Here is a 20752-nt window from a genome sequence, read left to right on the forward strand (position 1 = left end):
TGAATAGAGGAGAAGTCTCTCTATCTTGTTGTGAAGATCTAGCCAGGTCTGGCATATTTCAGTGTTCTGAGGACTTGCGGCTGGGTCTCCTGGTTGCATGCCAAGGAGGCAAGCCTCATCCCTGGATAGAATAGAGAATGTCTCCATGCAGCGCCTGCTTCTTGAAGAGTGGGATAATCTGGGCCTGTGTAAGTAGTGAAAGCTGGTCGGGCAGTGAAAAAACAGGTGTTGGATGTATAGGCAAACTCACAGACTCAGGCCAGCTGTCCCTAGTCTTAATCTGGTCACTGTTATTGTCAATTTATGCAAAAAGGATTTGCTTATCAGAAGAGGTAAGTGAGCCTGGAGGAGTGGTTGGGAAAGGAGAGCGTGCAGCAGAAAGGTGGGGAAGGAGCAGTGAGGAGGGGAAGGTGTCTCCTGCCCTGGCTCTGCAGAGCTCCAGGAGAAGCGGTGGCTCCTTCCAGGGGCAATGGCATTCCCAGGCTTTGGAGGGGAACACAAGAGCAGGTTCTTTACCTCCTGTGCTGCTGGCTAATGTTATTTCCCATGATGTTTTGGTGATGTGCCAGTCTGGGAAATGAGTGCCATGATTCCTTCTGAACACCTTGCCCAACAGGCTAAAGTGGCTGAGGTTTGACTTTCTTCAGGAAAAAAAAAGCCTAAACAAAACAAAAACCTTCCCAGGTCCCTACTTCACTCTGGTTATCACCATGCAAGCATTCACTTTGGTCTTGATCTTTTTACCAGAATTGGCTGGCAAATTTCTGAATGCCATGGTTCGTGCAGCTCTTTTCTTAAGAAATATTTTATTTTCTTTATTTTGCTACCCAGCTGTAAACCACAACAGCATGATTTTAATTCTGTGAAATCAGAGATGGTCATAAGTATTTTAGTTTTTAGACACATTCAGCCTGAGTTTAGCTTAGACTTGGCTTCCAGGTTACTCAGTTATAGGGTTTTTGTGACTCATTGCAAAATTTAGAGCTGGTTCTGAGATATCAGCCTCCTAAATTTGGGGAGGGGAGATGGTTTTGCTGCCTCCTGTTCAGCTTTCTCTTTATAAAATTTAATGAGGAAATTATTAAAATAGAGTTTCTACTGCAGTGGTTGGTAATTTGCTTGGAATAAGACCCCTTTTACTCTTGGCTTTTCTATATCACTTTATAATTCTCTAGAACTTTGAAAGACAACACACAGGCATAAAGTAATCGGTTTGGGGTTCCCCCCACTCCCTGTTTAGAGTTACATGTAGAACTATGCCTGAACTTTTAAAAATTTTTACATCACAGAAGACACATGGTAGTTTTCCTTGTGATCTGTGGAACTGCTCTAACTCAAAAGGTATATTGATAGTTTCCAAAAAAACCCTCCACCAATCAGACATCCCTTATGACTGGGGGCTAAGTTTGTAAAATGAAAAATGGACTCTTCCTTTAATCTGATTTATCCAAAACATTTTATCAGTTCATGTGAATTTTAAGGGTAATATTCATCTATTTATTTGTCATTGTAAAAGTATATTAAATGGAAACTGAAAAATGAAAAAAATCACTTGAAGCCATTCTTTGACGCTTGCTAGTTGTCATGGTTTCACCCAGCAGGCAGCTAAACACCACACAGCCATGCACCCACCCCAGCCAAAACCAGGGCACCAGTCACAATGAATCAAAAAGACATTTTTATCTGCTGATTTTCTTCATTAATTGGTTATTATTGTTCTGAGTAGTGACACCGCTTTGAAAGTGCTCCATAAATTGCTAGTTTTAGTGCCTGCGGCTGCTGTACATCACAATATGTCTTTGCCGGTTTCAGTCTGTCAGGCAGTAAAAGCAGAGACTCTGTCTGGTTTTGCACCACAACAAGAAATTTTTATCCAATAAGACTGCCCTTATGTGACATTCAGGAAAGAAACAAAACACCTCAGCAATGTATTAGTTTGTTTGTTCCCTTATAAAAGAAGGAAAAAGTTCCGAATCCCAATCCAAAATACATTGGAGGTACCTGCTTGATCTCAGCCCTGGTTTGTTAGCACCTGGTGATGTATTAGCCAGCTGGGTCTCCTTCCCCTTGCTCAGGTAGTAACCCCTATCAGCTTCCCAACCCCCTTCCATAGGATGACATTTACTTTTTTTATAGCTGCAACACAGTTCTGGCTTATAACTATCCTGTGACCAGCTGGTGTGGCCAGGTCTGTCTTCTTGCCCATTTCTAGCTGTTTGAGGCCAATTTACTGGAAGAATGTCTCAGCAATATGCCCTAAATGAATGAGTATGTACGTAATATTTCAACATCGCCTCTCATTTCTGTTATCCCAGTTCTCCAGCCATCCGGTCTTTCTGGCATAACGCTCTGACTCTCCTCTGAGTTCAGGATACTTCTCAACTTTGTCTTATCGATAGATGTCAGCTGTTAGCACTTGTGCCTTAATCGCTGAAGAGGTTTGCTCTATGAGTTTCACGCTCGCCTCATGAAAATTAACATTTTCTATGGTAAGCCAGTAGTTTCTGTGAGAATGATTGCTCCTTCTCTCACTGGTGAAAAAGTGGGAGGTGGTATGATCCAAAAGCACTGACCTGTTCAACACAGGAATTCTTCTAGGGGCTGGAGGGGCAGAAAAATCAGTTCATGTAACACAATCCCCTGCAAGAATAATCTTAGTAGAAGTGATTTGGGTGCAGAATCCTTGTCTGTCGGCAGCCTGTGCCATGGGGAGGGGCAGCTCGAGGCGTTTGGCCACGTCAAGTTGTGTTCCTTGGACTTTGGACTGCTCTGCCGTGGGGCCTCAGGCAAGTCACTTTGCCTCTGGGAGGTTTAGCCTTCCATCTGCGGCCTAGCCAGTAGTTCAGGTTTTAAATGCTTTCAAGCAGGAATTGTGCCATGTAAGAAACGAATCTGCTGAGGGAATCCCATATTATACAATTTTCTTTTACTCAGAGAAGGGAAGAATAAGCGAACATCTCTTTACTGCATTGACCTGAAGTGTTTAATGCAGATCTGGAAAACTGAGATAAACCCCGGCATACCAAAAGGGTCTTCCATCATGAATAACTTGAGTTAATAAGTCTTGCCCTAGTAAAATAAAACTTTCTCCCTTCTGTTACATAATGGGTGAATGTTTTGTTGGTGAATCAGAAGCTATTGCAGTCTCTTCCTTTCTAAAAGTCTCACATGCATCACTGAGCCCAGAGCTATTATAAGCAGGTTTTGTCTTAGCCCATATGTTCTGCAATGCAGCCCAGCACCTCAGTAATATCTTTCACGTTTACTTAACCCTTTCGCAAATGTCCTTATATGTACGAACTTTGCAAGGTGCTGTCACTGTGCTCAAGATGCATATCCCAAGTTGTTTTAAACTATTTTCTATGTCACCTTCCCCCTGGAAGCTGGGAAAGGAGGACACTCCCTGGCTACAATAAGGTTTGCTGCTGAAGTTTGTACTGACCTTCTCATACTGTCTTCCCTGCCGGGAGTCCCCACTATCCCTAGCCTATCCCACGTGTTCCTAAAGTGACTTGCCTGCTCTTGGTTTGGCTGTGTTTTTCAGAGAGCGGTGTCTTCCCCATGCCAAAGGTGCTGCCCAAGGCTGGCAGTGGGATGGATTAGGGAGGCAGGATGCTGGTGCTGAAAAGAAGGGTTGGGTAAGGAACATGAGGCTTTATGACCTCTAGGACCACTCATTGTGATACTTAATAAAAATAACAGGCACAGAAATACTAAGAATGGCTGAGAAGGCTTTAATTCATAGACGGGAAAAAGAGGAAAACGGGATCTCAGAAAGGAAGGAAGGTGAGACTCTTGCCCAAGTAAATGAGACTGAAGATGGGATGGGAGAGGTATTTACCTGGCTCTGGTTCTTCTGTTTAATGTCACCTAAATGCTTTAAAACTGCCTTTTACTCCTTGTCTCCATGAATATCCCTTTCCTGCCACTAAAGACCACTGTACTAATCCTTATTCAGCGGAGGTTAAGTCCTTTTGCCTTCAAGTGAGTTAAATAAGGTTTTACTTTCCCTGTTACTTCCTTGTTGTGTCAAGAGAAGTGTTGAAATAGTTCTTGCCTTGCTCTGGATGATAAAAGCATATTATATGGTGTCCGAACATCAATAAACTCTATTATGCTGATTCATATATATTTCCTAAAAGCTGACTGTCTCAGCTATGTACGGTTTCTTTGAAAGGTACAGTCTTTGGGAGAAAGAAAAATCAGAAAATGGGCTGTTGTTTATGGAAATGTTTTTGCTTCTGCAGGTGGCAAGGGAAAATAGACGTTTCTGAAAAGTAAGATTGGTTCTGGCTGTGTGTTATGGATACTTTAGGTAGTATTACTAGTTTATATCAGGTAATCCAAGAATGCCTCATCATCTCTGTGGGACAAGGTTTGCAAGAAATTGTATCTCTTATAAGATCACTTGATACCCTTGGAAAAACAGGCAAGCATTGGCATGCTATTTTTCCTTTGCTTTGCCTAGGTGTTTCATGAGGCTATTGTGGCTGCACCAATTTGTTGCCCTTGATCTCTCTCAATCTTGTTTTCATTTACTGTTTCTCAGGTATTGATTTCATCTCTGGTCATATTATTTCGTCTTATCTCTGTCAGCATGGGACTATTGCATACTGCCTACTTTACGAGCGTTATGTGCTGTCACTAACTGTCTCACACAGTTGAACTCATTGCTGGGAGGTTACGTTATTGAATCTGAGCATCAATCTTTTTTAATATCAATCTTTGTTGTTATGTTAAATGTTTCCTTAGGTTCTTTGGTGTTTGTGCCTCCTTTGTGTATCTGCCCCATGTCCATCTATCAGCCCCAGCTTTCTTTTTAGCTGCCTATGGAAGGGAGGGCAATGGACTGAGGGTGGGTCATGGAGGCAGAAAACGTTCAGAGACCAACTTCCCCTGTGAAATCTGATGAGCTACAATAGCTACAGGAGCTCACACCTATTCTGAATTGTGGGAATGTGGTTAGGCAGAGCAAAGTTTGCCTTCCTTCTCACTCCCAAACAATTTGTTTCCCTTTCCTGGAGGAGTGGAGACACCTCTCTGGGGAGCATTGCTCCCAGCTCTGAACATAAATGTATCAGTAATAACTGAACATCTCTGGGGACTCACAGAAATAGATATACTAAGATGTGGAGTGGGTGGGAAAGCTGGAGGCAAGTGCGGATCCCAGTTTACTGGGTAAGCTCTGCCCTATGAGAAAAGACTGGGCAGGGGGAGCCAGAACGGCTTTTTTTGGTGAGGAGCTGAACAGCAAAGTTGTTTGTGCAAATGCACGGCCAGTCCAGGGCTCAACAGGGCAGTGGTAGTGGCTATCCTGTTATTTTAAAAAGAGCATGAATAAGCATACCATTAGCTTAAAATCAAGGCAGAGTGTTTTATTACTGATACTGGCAATGTACATCATAACAGCCTTTTTCTGCTGTAGAGATGTGATTAGAGATGTCAGTCAATTTGCCCTCTTAACAGTGTTCTTTAATTCCCTTTTCTGACTTGGCTGCTGTATTGTGCCTGCAGCCCAGTAACGCGCCTGCCCTCTCCCTGCCATGCAGTTCTTAATGCTGTGTGCGTGTGGATTTCCATTCTCTAAATTCTTTATAGAAATTCCTGTTTGATTTAATAATTCATATCCTCATTAATCTAGCCTATTACACCATATTTTATACCCATTAAATTCACTAACAAGGAACACATTATTTTGCAGACAACTCCTGTGCAATATCTCATACTACAGATAATACAGTAATACAGACGGGTGCTGCATTTTACATAATGAGCAAATGTCTGTTAAATCTCCGCAAATCCCATTGAAAACCCGAGGTTTTGAACAATCTTGGCCAAATGTAACTTCAACTTTAAGAAGTCACTATAAATCCTGCTTTTATTTATTTTTTCCCTCAACGATCATCTTCCTACCCACCAGCATTTTCTTGGTCACCTCTGCTTGGAGAGGTTTCTCCCTGAAGGTTTTCTCACCCACGTGACTGTGAGTGCCCCCAGCACCCCAGCAAGGAGTAAAAGCTGCAAGGAACCAAAACCTAGTTAGATATTTAGGTGTCTCTTTGATAATTATTTGAGACTTTCTGTTTCTTGTGTGAAGCTTGCTTTGCTTGAAAATTATTTTTCAGATGTTTCCAGTGGTGTGGTCCCATCCAGCAGCATAGCCTCACACACACCCACATTGTGCCTGTTGCTTAGGATACATTACTCACTTTCTTTCCAGTCATTTAGATCTCTTCCCTATGTAAGCGTAATAGTTAAATCTTTATTTGACCTGTGCTTCTGTTGAGGGTTTTGTGCAGTTTTTGAAGGCATTACAGCCTAGGAATCCATATGGATTTGGGTGACATTTGAGCAATTTAACTGCAAGCTATTTTATGGGAATTCGTCAGCTGGTGCGTTGCTAAGACTTTGCCAGCTGGAGTCCGAAGGCTGTGCCTGATTTACCAGCAATGAAGCCCATTGCACCCACCTTTTATCTTTCTTGAGAAGCACCCTAGAGTGAAAGAGAGTGTGAGAGGAGTAGCTGCTCCTATCGGTCTCCCCGCTGTCATTGGGAGTGGAGGGACCACGTGCTGCCTTCACGATGCCGATGCTCTCCACTTTAACTGGCTCTGTGTTAGGCACTGCATGTCTTTATGCAGCTGACAAATTACATGACAGGTTAAAGATTATTCTAATCTGCTCAGCTACTCTTCTGGAATAAGCTGAGAAGGGAGCGTTTACCATATGTGCTGTGTTATTCTAGCTAGCGTATCCAACCTTGTTTATCTGTCGCCTTCACACCTCATGTTTTTCTGTGATTCAATACTGATTTCCTGGTAACTGTTTACAGCGATTTGAAAAAGAGAGGCTTGCCAAACAGACAGGAAAATACTTTAATTGCTGATTCCCCGTGTTCTCCTGGGGCTGGATCTGTAGGGTTCCCATTTGAGTGATTAAGGAGAGAAGCAAATGGCCCATGTAAGCAGACTTGCTTCCTGGCTATCTCAGCAATTGTCCTTGACACAAGTTGACAGCACTGGGTGCTCCAGCCTTCAGCCTATCCTATCCTATTTTTTTTTTCTTTCAGCAGTATAGACAGACAGGAGGGATGAGTCATGTTTGAGCTCTAGCATTAGAGACTCAAAAAGCTTCTGTGCAGGGCATTGTCTGTTGTATTGCCAATGTTTGGGTTCCTTTTTGTACTTGTTTTACTGTTATAGGAAGCATTTTACCCTGTAGGTGCTATCATCCCACATCTTCCTCCATAACATCTTGCAAAAAATTTACATAAATAGATTTTTGTCTTAGTGGTCAGGCATTGCCTCCTTAGAAACCTGGAAGGGCTGGCTGCTCCTTTTCTCTGCACTGGTAGGATGTGGAATAGCGTGTACAGCCTGTACAGGGAAGGTTGTTCATCAGTTTTGCAATGAGTCACGAAGCCTGATTTAAAGAATTCACACTTAGTAATGTGACAACTGTGATGATGGGGTATGGAGCAGGGAAACAGCTAAGGGGTATATTAAATCACATGGAGAAAAGCAGATCTTGGCTGGAGATAACCATGTTGGCTCTCACCCATTTTGATGAAATGACAGCTGTGTTGACCTGTCTTATTTGTCCAACACCTAGATTCATAGTTGGTGAATCAGTGCAGTAGATTTTGAGTTGAGGTAATTCACAGTTATATCTGAAGACCTCCAAAAGAGGAGGAGGCAAGAGCAGTGTGGATGAATGACACAGTGAGAACCTTTTTTTAAAAAGCTTTAGTTGAATTGATTTATGCAGTAAATTGGATTAACCAGCAGAAATGGCATCACGCAGCCTTCCTTTTCAAAGAAGACTGAGGAAGAAGGCAAGGTGGGAACTGTGGAGAAACAGCTCTTGCACCCGGTCTTGTGTCTGGTACTGATGCTTTCTCTCCTGTATGCTCTGTCGTTTGATTTATGAGTTTTTACAGGCAGTCTCTGAAGTGCATGAAGTGTTGGGGCAGCTGTGGCCTAGAGCAATAATTCCTCTCTTTCTCTGCGCGACTGCCTGACTGTCTGTTGGGGGCTTTGTGTAAGAACATATTTCTCTAAAGTCAGAATTGAGCAGCAAGCAATTGGTGTGGCTGGAGATGCAAGTTGGTCAGCTTATAGAAAGCAGAGCTAGGGGACAGGGAGCGCAGACCCCTGTACCCCTTTTTCTTCTGTGCTGGTAAAACTGCTGTCTCCGTGGTTGTTGATTTTCTTATCTGCTCATTGTGGGTCAGTGATCTGGATCAAAAAAGTCTAATGCTGGGCCTGAATTTGAGGTTCATAATTCAGCTTTTTATTTTCATGCTGCTACTGGGATGCCTGGTTGTCTTAATGAAGTAGCAGAAATGCTGTGTATCTTGACAGCCCAATGAGAAGAATGACAGCGGTGTAAACTTCTCAGGGATCTGTAAAGGAAATGCAGAATTGCTATCTGTTGCATCTTTGACATTATAATTTCAGGCTAGGTTTTCTACTTCATCCACAATCAGGTACAGATGGATTCACAAAATGTAGCTTTCTGGCTCTTTGTGTAAGTTTGATTCCACCCCTGGGTTCAATTCGGGCTCATTGGCGCCATGCTAGTTTGGAAACCACTTGTCACTGGAAGCAGCCAGATCACGTTGTGCTTGGGTACATTTTCTCTCTCTAACTACCCTGTAGTTATGCCTCTAGCAACTACAAAGAGGTGTTACCCCGATGTGGCCTTGCCATATACAGCTATAGCAGAGTAGAGTGTAAAACCTGATGTGGTATTGAAAAGTACTGTTGGCCTACAAAAGGTTTTTCATGTTTCCTGGGCAAGTGTTCCTACACAGGCCTCTACATACTTTGCAACCAGAATTTCTGCTTTCAGCTCAGCAACGGCTCGTAGAAGAGTAGAGCATGCTGAGGCAGTGCGTATACACACAGCCTGCAAGAAAAGCACATACAGGGATTTAAATAGCTTATGAAGATATTTGTCACCAGTACAATATGATGCTTCTCAAACTGGGTTGTGATAGGAAGAGAAAAGTTGTGTGGTTCTTTTCTTAAAAAAAAAAAAAAAAGCCAGTTTTCAGTAGATTCAATGCAAAAATTAAGTAGAAGCAGAAAAGAAATTAAGTTCTTTGACAGTTATGGTGTTTTAGAAATTCTTTGGTGCATCACAGCCCTCAGAAAACCCTTTCTTGGCAATAGTTAACAGGAAACTCTTGGTACTTTTCAGTAGATGTGGGGAAAGTAGTTTGACGCTACTTTTATTTTCTTCAGCCTTTGGTGGAAAAAAAAGTTAATGTTTTTTTTCTGGTTAACTTTTATTTTTTGTTCCTGTCTCATGTCTGTTTTGTCTTTTTGCTGTGCTTTTTTTGGCGGAGCTTTTAAAATTTAAGTGTCTCAAGGAAGAAATGCTTGGTCAAATTCTGATCTCAGTTACTTGGGGGAAAAAAAAAGTCAGAACAATGCTGATATAAAGCTGGATGTTTATTGAAGTAACCCACCAGCAAACCAACAGAACTTTATCCTGTTCTCTTTGTTCATATGTAAATTGACTTGTCTGTTTATGAGGCTACATAAGTGAAATACAGCTGGTTGTGTTCAAATGCTTTTAATTCAAGGCAACGGATCCAGCACCTACCAAAGTGGGGTGACCAAAGCAGTGCTTGTCTTTTGGTGAAAAGGTCAAAAGTGTGTGGTATAAAGCCAAAAAATGAACCTCAGCATTATATTCTGGCTCTGGAAAATTATCCTTTCTCTTCATCCAAACATTTGGCTTGCACTGACACCTCCAAGCAGATCCTTAAACCCACGAGCAGATGTTTTAATGCTCTTACCTTTGCTGTGTCAGTATGACGTGTCAACAGCAAGTGGCAGCCCTGCATTTACATTGCAAGCGCCGGGCTGCTTCAGGCTGGTGACTTGCTCTTTGACCTCATTCTTCCTTTGAACCTGCTGCTGCGGTGCATGCTCGCGAGCCGCGTCCCTCAGCCCTGCGCCTGTTTGTCTTGTAATCCGCAGACAAGAAAAAAGCAGGCAAATTCCAGCCTTTCAAGAAGCTCTTCAGCAAGAGGAAGAAAAGAGAGCCCATTTCAGACTGCGAGGAAGCCAAACTGAAGCCCAGCCACTCCTTCGGCAACGTCTGCAATGGCACCTTCTCCTCTGACGAAGAGCCAAACGGTGGTCTGAGGTAAGCGCACGCGGGGCTGCTGCCAGCCCATGCGAACACAAGGCTTGTCCTCCCTGCTTCTAACGGAATTAAATTTAAATTCGGCTTCTGCTGAGTGGTATCAAGTTGTACACTGCTTTTTAGGAAGCATGTGCATCTCAGTCCCTCCTTTGAATGTGACACCTGCTGCCATAGACCTCAAGGTCTTGCTTCTTGCATGCGTCACTAATTGGGTACGTGTGCCGGTCTGCAAGAAAAGAAATCCCAGGGTGAAGCAGAAATGAATTTGAATCCAGCTCAGTGATTTAACAGAACTCCATGGCGATCACCTGAGCAGAGGTATTAATGGCAGATGTGTTTTTAAAACTGGGAAAAGGGAAACTTGAACTGGCTGCTACAGATACTTTCTTGTGTACTTTTCCCTCTGAGGTGCTATCTCTGGGTCAGGACAGACACATCCTCTTTCAGTGTCTCAAATCAATCAAAAAGGGATACTTTTTGCATTGTAATTGGGGTCAACAAACAGGCTGCTTTTATTCTGATCTGATTTGAATGTATAGTAGAAGAAGGAAGAGAGGGGAGAGAGGCACCTGGAAATCAGATCATATTCCAGTGGCAAGAGAGGATGACAGAAAGACAGCATGAGAATTTTGTGTAGAAATGGTGGGAGAAAGGAACTGCAGAGTTATCGTCAGCAATCTCTTAACTAGGAACAGAACAGAAGAAAAACAAAAAACCAAGCAAACAAAAATCCAAAACAAAAATAAAAAAAACAAACCACCCCAACAACAACAAAAAAAACCAAGACCAGATGCACAAACTAATTGGGTCAGTAATACTTATTTCACTTTCTGACTGAAAGTCTCAGAGAGATTAGTTGACTTCTGGTCAAAGCCTGCTTCTTTGGGAAAAAAGGACCTGTTTGCGCTGGGGAGTGAGTATCTGAAAGTAACTAAGAAATCTGAGAGTATCAAAAAAACATACCAAATCCCTCTGCCCAAGAAAGAAATCTATCAGAAACATCACACTGCACAGTATTTTCAGTGGTGCAAAATCGTAGCTGTGAATATGTGATTTTTTTTTAAAAAGATATATTTTTTTGTAAGCTTCTGGATTTTTTTGGTTTTGGATTGTTTGTTTGTTGAAATTCTGTAAGTTCCAGGTTCCATCTTTGGTTTCTGCAGTGCAATCTTGTACACCTCTTTTGCCTGTCCCAGCTTTTCAGAAAATCAAGACTGAGCATAGCCACACTGTAAATGGAGCTGTGACTGACTGCTATTGCATTGCATTACCTGTGTGCATGATGCTGAGACTGTAGGAAGTTACAGTGCCTTTTGCCTTAGGAGTAAACTGATGAACAAGAGCAAAACAAAGGGCATCATCTCACTCTCAGGGGTTTCCCATTCAGAGTAACTGAAAGTGCAGTGCTGTGCCCAGAAACAGTGATACGGGAACTTCTGCTGTTCTTCTAACGGTGAAGCAGACCCTTGTGAGACTGTTAAACACTTGCATTTTTAAACGTATTAATTTTTCTATTTAATAAAGTCATTAAATGTAAGCCTGTGGTAGAATAAATCAGGCTATACAATTTCAGTCACAGGGGATTAGCAAACGTGAAGGGTCCCACATCTCCTCTCAAGTGGAACATTTCTTTCTGTGCCTGTGATTTGTGAGAGGTTCTTCTGTTTTAGCCTGGTAGAAATACTCAGTCAAAACTCTGTTTGTCCTGTCAGGCTTCATGGTGCAAACGTGGTTGGGATTTGATAATCATTTCCAGTTTGCAGGTAGTGTTTATCATGTTGCTCATCTTACAACAAACATGGATGTTCCGTGCAGTGCATTAGATTGCTTTGGGGAGCTTAGTTTTGCCACTCCTTTATGTTTTCAGCAGCATGACTTCTGTCCATTATATTTTTTTGCCTTTAGTATAATTTCAAATGTTTATGAATTGAATGTGAAATAGGCTAAGTAAAATAATATACGTAGCTATTTACAAGTTGTCTAACAGCAGATATATTTCCATACCTTCCACTACTCATATAGAAATAGAATAGAGCAAATACCAATAACTAGTAGTATATTTATATAACCAACATCCCAAGTAGTTTCAAACCATTTGCTTCAAACTCTTCAAGAATGTACAAGGACCGTATATTTATAGAAGCTTAATAAATTTTTGCAGCAAAAGTTCAGGGGTGCTCCCGTCCCTTTAACAGAGCTATATTTCTTCAGCAACCTGTAAAGTACATTAATTTGTTATCTGTAGATGTTTCATGTGGACTCTTTGTTTTGTTTGAGGGAGAGGATGTTGTTATTTTTAAAGATATTAAGGGAGGATTCTGCTTCAGGGAGGCAGAGGCAAGCAAATAAATGAGTTTAGGCTAAATAAGACATCTGTATTGCTTCCAAGACCTAAGCTAGTATTTCACTGTGTGCTGTATTGGCTTACAAGCCTGATCAGCGCTAATGCCTGAATCTCTAATGGAGACTGTGCCAACCGGGTGATGCAGATATACCAGGAGCAATTTAGGTAATCTGCATATGGTGTAGATTGACTAGCTGAGTTGGAAGCAGCTTGAGAGATCTGCCTGTCCATCCTTTCTTACTCCTGGACTCATCAGATGCAAATAACTTGCTCAGTATCCTGATGTATGCACGCTTCAACCTATTTATTCATCCATGTTGTTTTGCAATTCCCAGGTGGGAGGTTTCCTACTGCAATTTGTCTCGCCCTGCCTTATGAGAGACTGGAATTCCTTTTCCCACTTTTATATTGCCCTTCTTGACTTTACAAAGTTAAAACTGTATTCATTAACTTTCTGTCTAACTTTATGAGCTGGAAGACAGAAGTGCTTATTACAAGACAAGTTGTGTTTGTGGAGCTTCGCGAAAGTCTCCAGAAGCTTCTGTTCTGAGGCTATGATTTGGCACTTTATAAGATTTTATATTTGTTTTATTTGTCACAGTTGACACTAAGCAAGTATTGTGAGGATATACCTGAAAGGGCACCTGTGTAGTGCCCTGTGAGAAGTTTGTCATTCTGGGTTGATGTGCAGAGGCAGCAGGGAATTAGATTTTTCGTGCAGAGGGTACAGTAGAGTGCCTGTACTTGGGCTGAATGCAATATTTCAAAGGACCTGGAATCAGACCTGCCAGGTCTTTAAGACTCAAGTGTGACAACACTGATCTTCTTCCAGGGAAAAGTCTCTCAGCAAACTTCAGCCTCTTGAATGTCCCTGTCCATGAAATGGGACCCCTTTATTTGCAGCATCGGGCAGTTCTGTATGAAGTAATCTAGACCAAGAGTATAAAAGTGATCCGTCTACCCGCTTGCAGCTTCAAGGAGCTCCCAAGATGTCTTCTCTCTGTCACATCCAATTTTTATATGCTGGGCATTTTATTTTTTTCCTTTTGCCTTATTAGCCTGATTTCTGTAATTGGCTTTTGTCAGTCTCCCAATTTCCTTTGTAAGTGCCTCATTTTGAGCACCTTCCTGACTCCAGTGGGACCACCTTGGTGCAGTGGTTCTCAGTGTCCACCTTCTCCTAGAGACTTCATCTCGGCAGCACCCTGATTTCAGTAAATAGCTCTTCAAGCCCAAGCACAGCAAAGCAACATATGTCCATTGTAAGACTTTTAGAAACAAAGCATGCTTGGATTGACACGGATCTGTGTAGAACAAGTTTCTTATTTCTGGGTAGTGAGGTCTGTTGTGGGAACAACGGGGTATTCCAGGATGGAAAAGGTTGTAGCAAAGAGCAGCTTTGCTCTCTTCAGTTTATTTGCCTGGATCTTTTTATAGGATTCAGTACAGGTTTTGGTGAAATTAGAGTTGTTTCACCTTTTCTGTAATTCACACTGCAGCTGAGCAGCACAGCAATAGGAGCCACAACCACCTTAGGAGTGGCCATTCCTGCTGTGTCCCGAGTGGCTTGTGGTCAGGGTGGAGGAGTGGGCAAAGCTTTTCTGAAATGGTCCCGGGTGTCTTGACAGAACAGAAGACATAAGACTAGCACCATGCTCAGGGCTTTTGGTGATCTGACCCTTTCTTGATACCTCAGCTCTTGCCTTTCTCCCTCTTATTAGCAACTTGCTTAAGCCTTTGTGCTCCAAAAGCTCTCTTCTCAGGTATGTGAGCTAGGACTTTTCACTGCTTGTTGCAATTTTATCACTTACTACAAATTTGCACTAAATGCCATCAGCTTGCCATTTTTTGGTTTGCTTTTTAAAAAAAAACACACTACCGGAGTGCAAAGATGCCTCAATATCTATGCTGTATGTAGGTATGTTGTAGTTTGTATATGATCCTGAGAAGTCTTCAACAGGGTTTGTCTCTGCAACTCTTCAACCTTTTATACCAGGTCCCACTCTCCTTTTATGTCTCCTTTTTCATTCTTGTCCTTGGCCCTGATCATGACTAACTTCATTTTCGCTCCAGTAATCCCAGAACTTTTTATACTCCGGTCTTCACTTCTTCCACCACATATGCTGTCTTGCTTTAGTCTCCATGAAAGGTTAGGTTGCCTTACTGTCCACTTGTCCTCCCCCTTGCCTCTGTTTCAGATGTTTTCATTGCATTCCCCCTCTAATGATCACATACTTTATTTCCTTCCAGATACTGCATGGCAACTGTCTTTTCAGCAGCTGGTGAGGTCTAGGGCAAGCAGAATTGTCACCTGTAGTATAATGTACTGTCTTATTTCCTCTTCCTTTCCTTCCTTATAGGCTACATAGCACTTCTTCCTGCCAAGGCTAACTTAGACTTTTCACAAACATTTGCTGCTATTTCATAGAATAGTGACGCATGCAATGGATTGCCGGGTCAAGTGTGAAAGTTTGACCATCTAGAGTCTACTACTAGTCTACTACTATTTAGGCTAGTCTACATATTTCTATGATAACTGGTGAATTGACCACAGTCCTCAAACTGCGTTAGGGATTCACTTGCAGAATCACTGGAAGCTAGAAAGATGCTTTTCTTTGCTCTGCATACTGAGGCTTTCTGAAATCAGACAATGTGGTGAATAATTACATAAAATTAATGTGCCAAGAACTGTCTAGTCCCACATCATTACCTTCTTGACTGACAGCAGCAAGGGCAGGGCTGGTCCCTGAAGGAAGGCAAGGGGAGCACCAAGGGGTATCCCACAGCAGCGTAGAGGCTTTGCTGCCCAGGGCCCAGTCACACAGTATCTACACAAGGCAAGAAGGACAGATGCTGGCCAGGTCCAACCAGAAGCACAGATAAGGTGATACCTGGATGATAAGGCAGGTCTGAGACTGAGAAAGAAAGTCATTCTGTAGGTCAGGATCAGATCCACTGATCACACAGCAGGTCCACATTTGCGAAGGTAGGAGCAAGGGCAGGCCAGGAAATCCGTCTGCAAATTGAAGGCTGGATCGAGATGCTTCGTGACCAGGCACAGTTGTGAGAGTCCAGAACTCCTCCAGCATAGCTCAGGCAGGGACCAAAGCCTCAACTGTGATCTTAAATAAAGCTTGTGGACACATGCGTGCGGGTAGAGGTCCCTAGATAAGGCTGGTCAGGGATGTTACAGCTTATTAGTGCACTCAGGGCCTTGATACTTCCCATGATTACTTCTTATGCCCTTAATTAACACGATTTTAGTTAGATTATTAGCATGTATTCAAAATGCATCAGGAACTTTACGGTAAGTTCATAGGTTACAGAACCCATGATGACACCAAATGGGAGCTTTTTATGAGATAACGTTGTATGATGTCTTTGAAATGAGCAGGATTACTAACAGAGAGGCTGCAAAACAGGTCATTGGCATCAGAGGGGCTCTGGTGGGTTGTAACAATAGGACTGTGACGTTTTGCTAGAGTTAGTGCCCTGAGGTGCAGCAGTCCCTGAAGGTGATATGGATATATCTTTGGACTGAGCACAGAAACGATCTCTAAGTTTACTTTATACAAAAGAATCCTTCAACTACCCTGCTAAAAAAGTCTCCCTTTTGCCTGTTTAGCTTGCAAGGACTGTGTTCATGGGTTTGTTAATGGAATGAAGTGACACACTGTCAGAGCACAGCTGTAACTCAGAGTTATATTGCAGCATGGACAACATTCCCCATTCAGGCATGAGTTAGAACCAAAACTCACATTCCAGCATGACAGATGAAAGAGAGGACACTAAAAATACAGCTCAGGATTATGATCCATTTTCCTCTCTTACAGTATTAATGCATCTCTGGAATGACTAGAAAATACAAATTATGTTTTTCATCTCTAGCTGCCCTGGGGACATTAATGGGAGATGCAAAGAGCTGGAATCATGTATCTATTTTAAAACAAAAAATTAAGTAAAGGCAACTTATCACTGCACTTGTCATTTCCCTTGGACACTATTCTGGGAGGTGATTCTCAGATGTCCTTGAAGGGATTATACTAAGGGTCAATACCTGGGTAAAACAAATTCATTCCTACTTTGCATGCTTTGTGATTTTTTTTAGTGTTAAAATGGGTTTATGTTAAAAAGTTGACTTTAATAATTACAGAATTGTTTCTAATGGAAATCTAAAAGAGTGAAGATCATGAGACGGGTATGTTTTTGGAGTCAGTCTCTACAAGCATGAAAGAGCAGAACAACTCATTCTTTCCCTTTATTTTCCAGTTTCTATTTCGAACTCTTTAATATCAGAGTGGGAGGAACATTTATGACACATTGAAGAGGCAATTGGTGGTACTTTTCTGTACTACAGTAAGGCACCGATATGGGATCACGCAAAAGCTGAGACCTTAGTGTTCCCTGCTAGCAAAACATCCCCTTTCTAAAGACACCACATTTATCTTTGAGAGGAGAAATAGCTCTGGAGAAAAGCAGGGTCTAAAATGTAATAGCCACCAGTACTGAGGTAGACTTAGCCTTGTATCTGCGCAGCATTACCCCTGCACATGTACTTAGGGGTGCAGTCCCCCAGCAGTATATGCTGATGGAAGTCTGAACTGTAGTTCTCTGACTCTTTCCAGCAGCATTCTGGAGATGTAGCTGGCAGGGAAGCTTGTGTCAGTGTTTGCGCAGCCAAACCAGGAAGCTGTGTGAGGTTTTGAGTTTTGTTGGTTTGGGGTTTTTATTTGTAGTTACTCAGTCAGAACAGCTCTCTGAATTGTTTCATGTGAACCATAAGCATTAGGCAGGCACAAAATAAGCGATGGCAACATGCAGGGAAGAGGACAAAGGGAGAAAGTGTGATATCTCATCCAGTCCTGACTTGGAGTATCTAGACCTGACGGAAAATCACATCCTAAACAGATGATGATGCACAGCAGTGGATGGCTGATGGGGGTCCAAAGACCCATCAGTTTGCTGGTCATCATGGGAGAGAAGTAAGGTTTTTCTTGAAGTCTCAGGAGGGTCCCATTCTGCTGTGAGTGATTTGTTTTACATTTCCTAGTTTCCTAGCATATGCAGACACCTCAGCAAGAATGAGTAATGGAAAGAGGAATTACTGCACAGACATTTTTGCAAGCCAAATCCATACATAGATACATTAGAACTATGATACTTCCGATATCTATGTAATCTGTTTTACCTGTGGTTTTGTGGGAATCTTCCAGAAGTCTGGAATACAACAGAAGGTGTTCTCCCTTGCCAGGGGAACGAATTTATCAGCACTGAGTTAAACAAAGAGTCTGAGAAACAAACTTATTTTGTGCAGAAAAAAGCTATTTAGGCACATATTTAGGCACGAGATGTATTTGAGGCAACTCTTTACAGCTGAACAGTTAAACCTGGACTATGTGTCTACATCATGTACGTGGTCAAGATGTGATACGGTCCTTGTACTCCGTGTCTTGCTCTATTTCACACCCATTTGACACTACTGGTTTTTGTTATTTGTGAAAAACCTGTGGGATGGTGGGTCTGCTGTACTTTTATGCTCTTGAGGTGCCCTCAAGATAAAGACATGTCCTGGTGCATTCTTTTTGTGCTAAAGCCCATGTGTATCAAAGAACACCTCATACATTCTCAAAAACATAGTAATTCTTAAGAATTTTGTCCTAATCAAAGAAGGTGAAAAGTATGTTAGTTTTGCTAAGAAACCAAGTATTCTGTCCTATCTTCAGGAATCTGAAGGAGGATACAGGTGTGGCATAGAGAACTCCGACAACGAACGGAATTAAGTTTGCTTCAAGTATGAGAAAATTAGTTTTGAAAATTTGTGGTTTGGAACTGAAACTGGAACATGATACTTAGGTTGCAACACATCTTCAGAGAGAACATCTTTAAGGGTTTGCTAGAAGTGCTTTGTATTTTGGTATAGCACATCCATAATTCATTTAATTTAGTCAGGTTTCTGGAAGTGAGTCAGATGATGATTCAATTATTTTCAGCACAAACAGCCTCTGAAGTGTCATCGTTGATATTATCAACAGAAATGCTCATAAACTGATGCCACTGTTTTCCCACTTCTTTTGGAAGTGATATGGCAGTTTGAAACTGCAGCCCAGGTTTCTGTCATACCATGTATCTATTGAAAGCCATTTTTGATGTCCACAAGACTTTTAATTGAGGGGAGGACTTTCTGAAGCACAGCCTGTGGATGTGGATTGTGAGGATATTATATATAGGCTTCTGAGGAAAACTTCAGAGGTGGGAATGGTAGTAGCAGTGAAGGAAACTCAACTATTCATACTGTGTTGTGATTTAAAAGAAATTCAGTCTTTCTGAAAGTAGAACATGAGGAAAGTGAAAAAAAGAGGTGGAAAAAGGATCTTTCTGATATAATCTGTCAAACTCAGCTGCGAGGATTTGAAAGGGTGGTGGGCTCCAAGTGAGTAAAAATAAGACCTTTCAGAAAGTTCAAGTACCCTGGAAAGCACCTTAAATGCTATTTAAACTCACCCATAAAAGAAACTAGGTTACTACAATGTGTGAATTTTTCAATGTACTTTAGGCTACATAGACATTTAAGCAAAATTCTTAAAACATTTTTACTGGTTATTGGACATGTGGCTAGTAAAATCGCTCCGTCACCCAGTTCTGAAATATCCAGTACATCTGCAAAGAATTTTGAGGCGATAAGGTAGTGAGAAGTCTTGGGTTAATTCACCACAGGGTTTCTTGTGAATGTTTCATGTGTTCTGACAATTTGGAGCGTGTTTGTTTCGGTCGCAAGTTAATAGAAAAACAAAAGTGGACAAGAGCTTTCAAATATTTGGCCTCAGCTCTATGAACCAAAAACGTGTGATGCCATGTAATGAGCAAGTGCCTAAACCGAAAGCAGCTGGTGTATGGGAGAACACCAGAGAGATGCTGTACGTGCTTAGCATGGTCCTAACCTGCCATTGGTACCATTGTGAGCACTTGTCAAAGGTAGGATCGGAATTTCAGTGGTGATGTACGTAGGTACTCCCAAGCTGTTTCACATCACCTGCTGTCCCAAGGGAAGCTTTCAATAACATTTTAACAGGTCTGATCACGCTAGCCATAAACCCAAATCTGCACATAGCCAAAAGCTGGTGTACTGTGTATCTCGGTCAGGAGATTAATTGGATTAGTTCAGTCAGGAGGTGAGACCATCTCACTGATGGCATCCTCGGCTCAGTAGCATGATGGGGAAGATTTTTCATCTGCAGCCATGTCCCAGGCAGTCCACTAGCACTGACCTCAGCAGTTGCTCTTTTATCCCATTTCAGGGACTCAGATTATTGGGCAGTTCCCGCTGCCAGAGCATCCCTGCTGCTGGTCAGCTGGAGTTTTGAGGTTTGAGCTGCTAGCAAACCCTGTTCAGTTCAAAAGCTGCAGGTTGCTGTTCCCAACTTGAATATTAACAGACTCATCAGGAAGGTCGCGAATGACTTGCAAACAAGTCACTGAACTCTTTGGTGCCTGAATTGCAAACCTTGCCTACTAATTAGCTGTAACAATAGGAATAAACATGAGCTGTCTAATGTTAAGTATAAGGACGCCAACACACTGGACAGTAAAAGGGGAGAATGGTGTCATGTGCATGGTGAATAGCTGTGAGACAAAGCCACAAGCATCTGGGCCACAGAACTGCTGGAACAATCTTTGGGAGAGGATCTTCTCTGGAGCGCAATATGGCCTGGGTTATGCATCCTCAGCAGCTCTCTCAACTCAAAGGTAAATAATAAACAATAAACTCCCACTGGCCTTGCCTTCTGCACCTGCAGCAGTTTCACATATTGAACCATGCAAATGTAGGAGGGGTTGGCATGGGCTGGTTTGTCAAATTTTGCATGTGCTGTGCAGTTTTGGTTGTGAATTCAGACTTTTTTGGCCCCTTGCTGAATGCAATGCTGGCACTTTCAATTCAACTGGACCTAAGTGGTTAAATGAAAAAAGCCAGCTTTCCCTCCGCTTCATGTCAAAGTACTCATTCTGCAAGCCAGGCCTGCTAGGGATTCATCTCTGTTTAAGGGGCATTTCTCAAACTGTGGTTCATGGGCTGATTCCTGGATGGCTAAAGAAGGCAGATATATTCCTATGCCACGCAATTTTACCACAGCTCTGTGTACAGGCTGAATCATGGTGTGGATTCAGGACACAAACCTTTTTAGAAGAGGATTTAAAAATATAATTTATGATTTCTCTAATAAAAGGTTTCTAAAAGAATGTGTTTTACCT

The 20752-nt window shown here is 42.1% G+C and overlaps 1 protein-coding gene across 4 annotated transcripts in view; it reads left to right on the forward strand.

Moving 5' to 3' along the window:
• Nucleotides 1-20752, forward strand: part of CRACD (capping protein inhibiting regulator of actin dynamics) — a 132031-nt gene that overhangs the window by 83493 nt on the left and 27786 nt on the right. For all 4 annotated transcript variants that reach the window (XM_055795424.1, XM_027779279.2, XM_027779277.2 and 1 more), the window contains one exon: nucleotides 9993-10161. Coding sequence is in view for 2 of the 4 variants with exons in the window: in XM_027779277.2 (XP_027635078.2) it covers nucleotides 9993-10161 (169 nt within the window). In the remaining 2 variants the exon portion in view is untranslated. The remainder of the gene's footprint in view (nucleotides 1-9992; nucleotides 10162-20752) is intronic.

This window comes from Falco peregrinus, chromosome 2 (genome assembly GCF_023634155.1).
Source record: "Falco peregrinus isolate bFalPer1 chromosome 2, bFalPer1.pri, whole genome shotgun sequence".
Taxonomy (NCBI): Eukaryota; Metazoa; Chordata; class Aves; order Falconiformes; family Falconidae; genus Falco; species Falco peregrinus.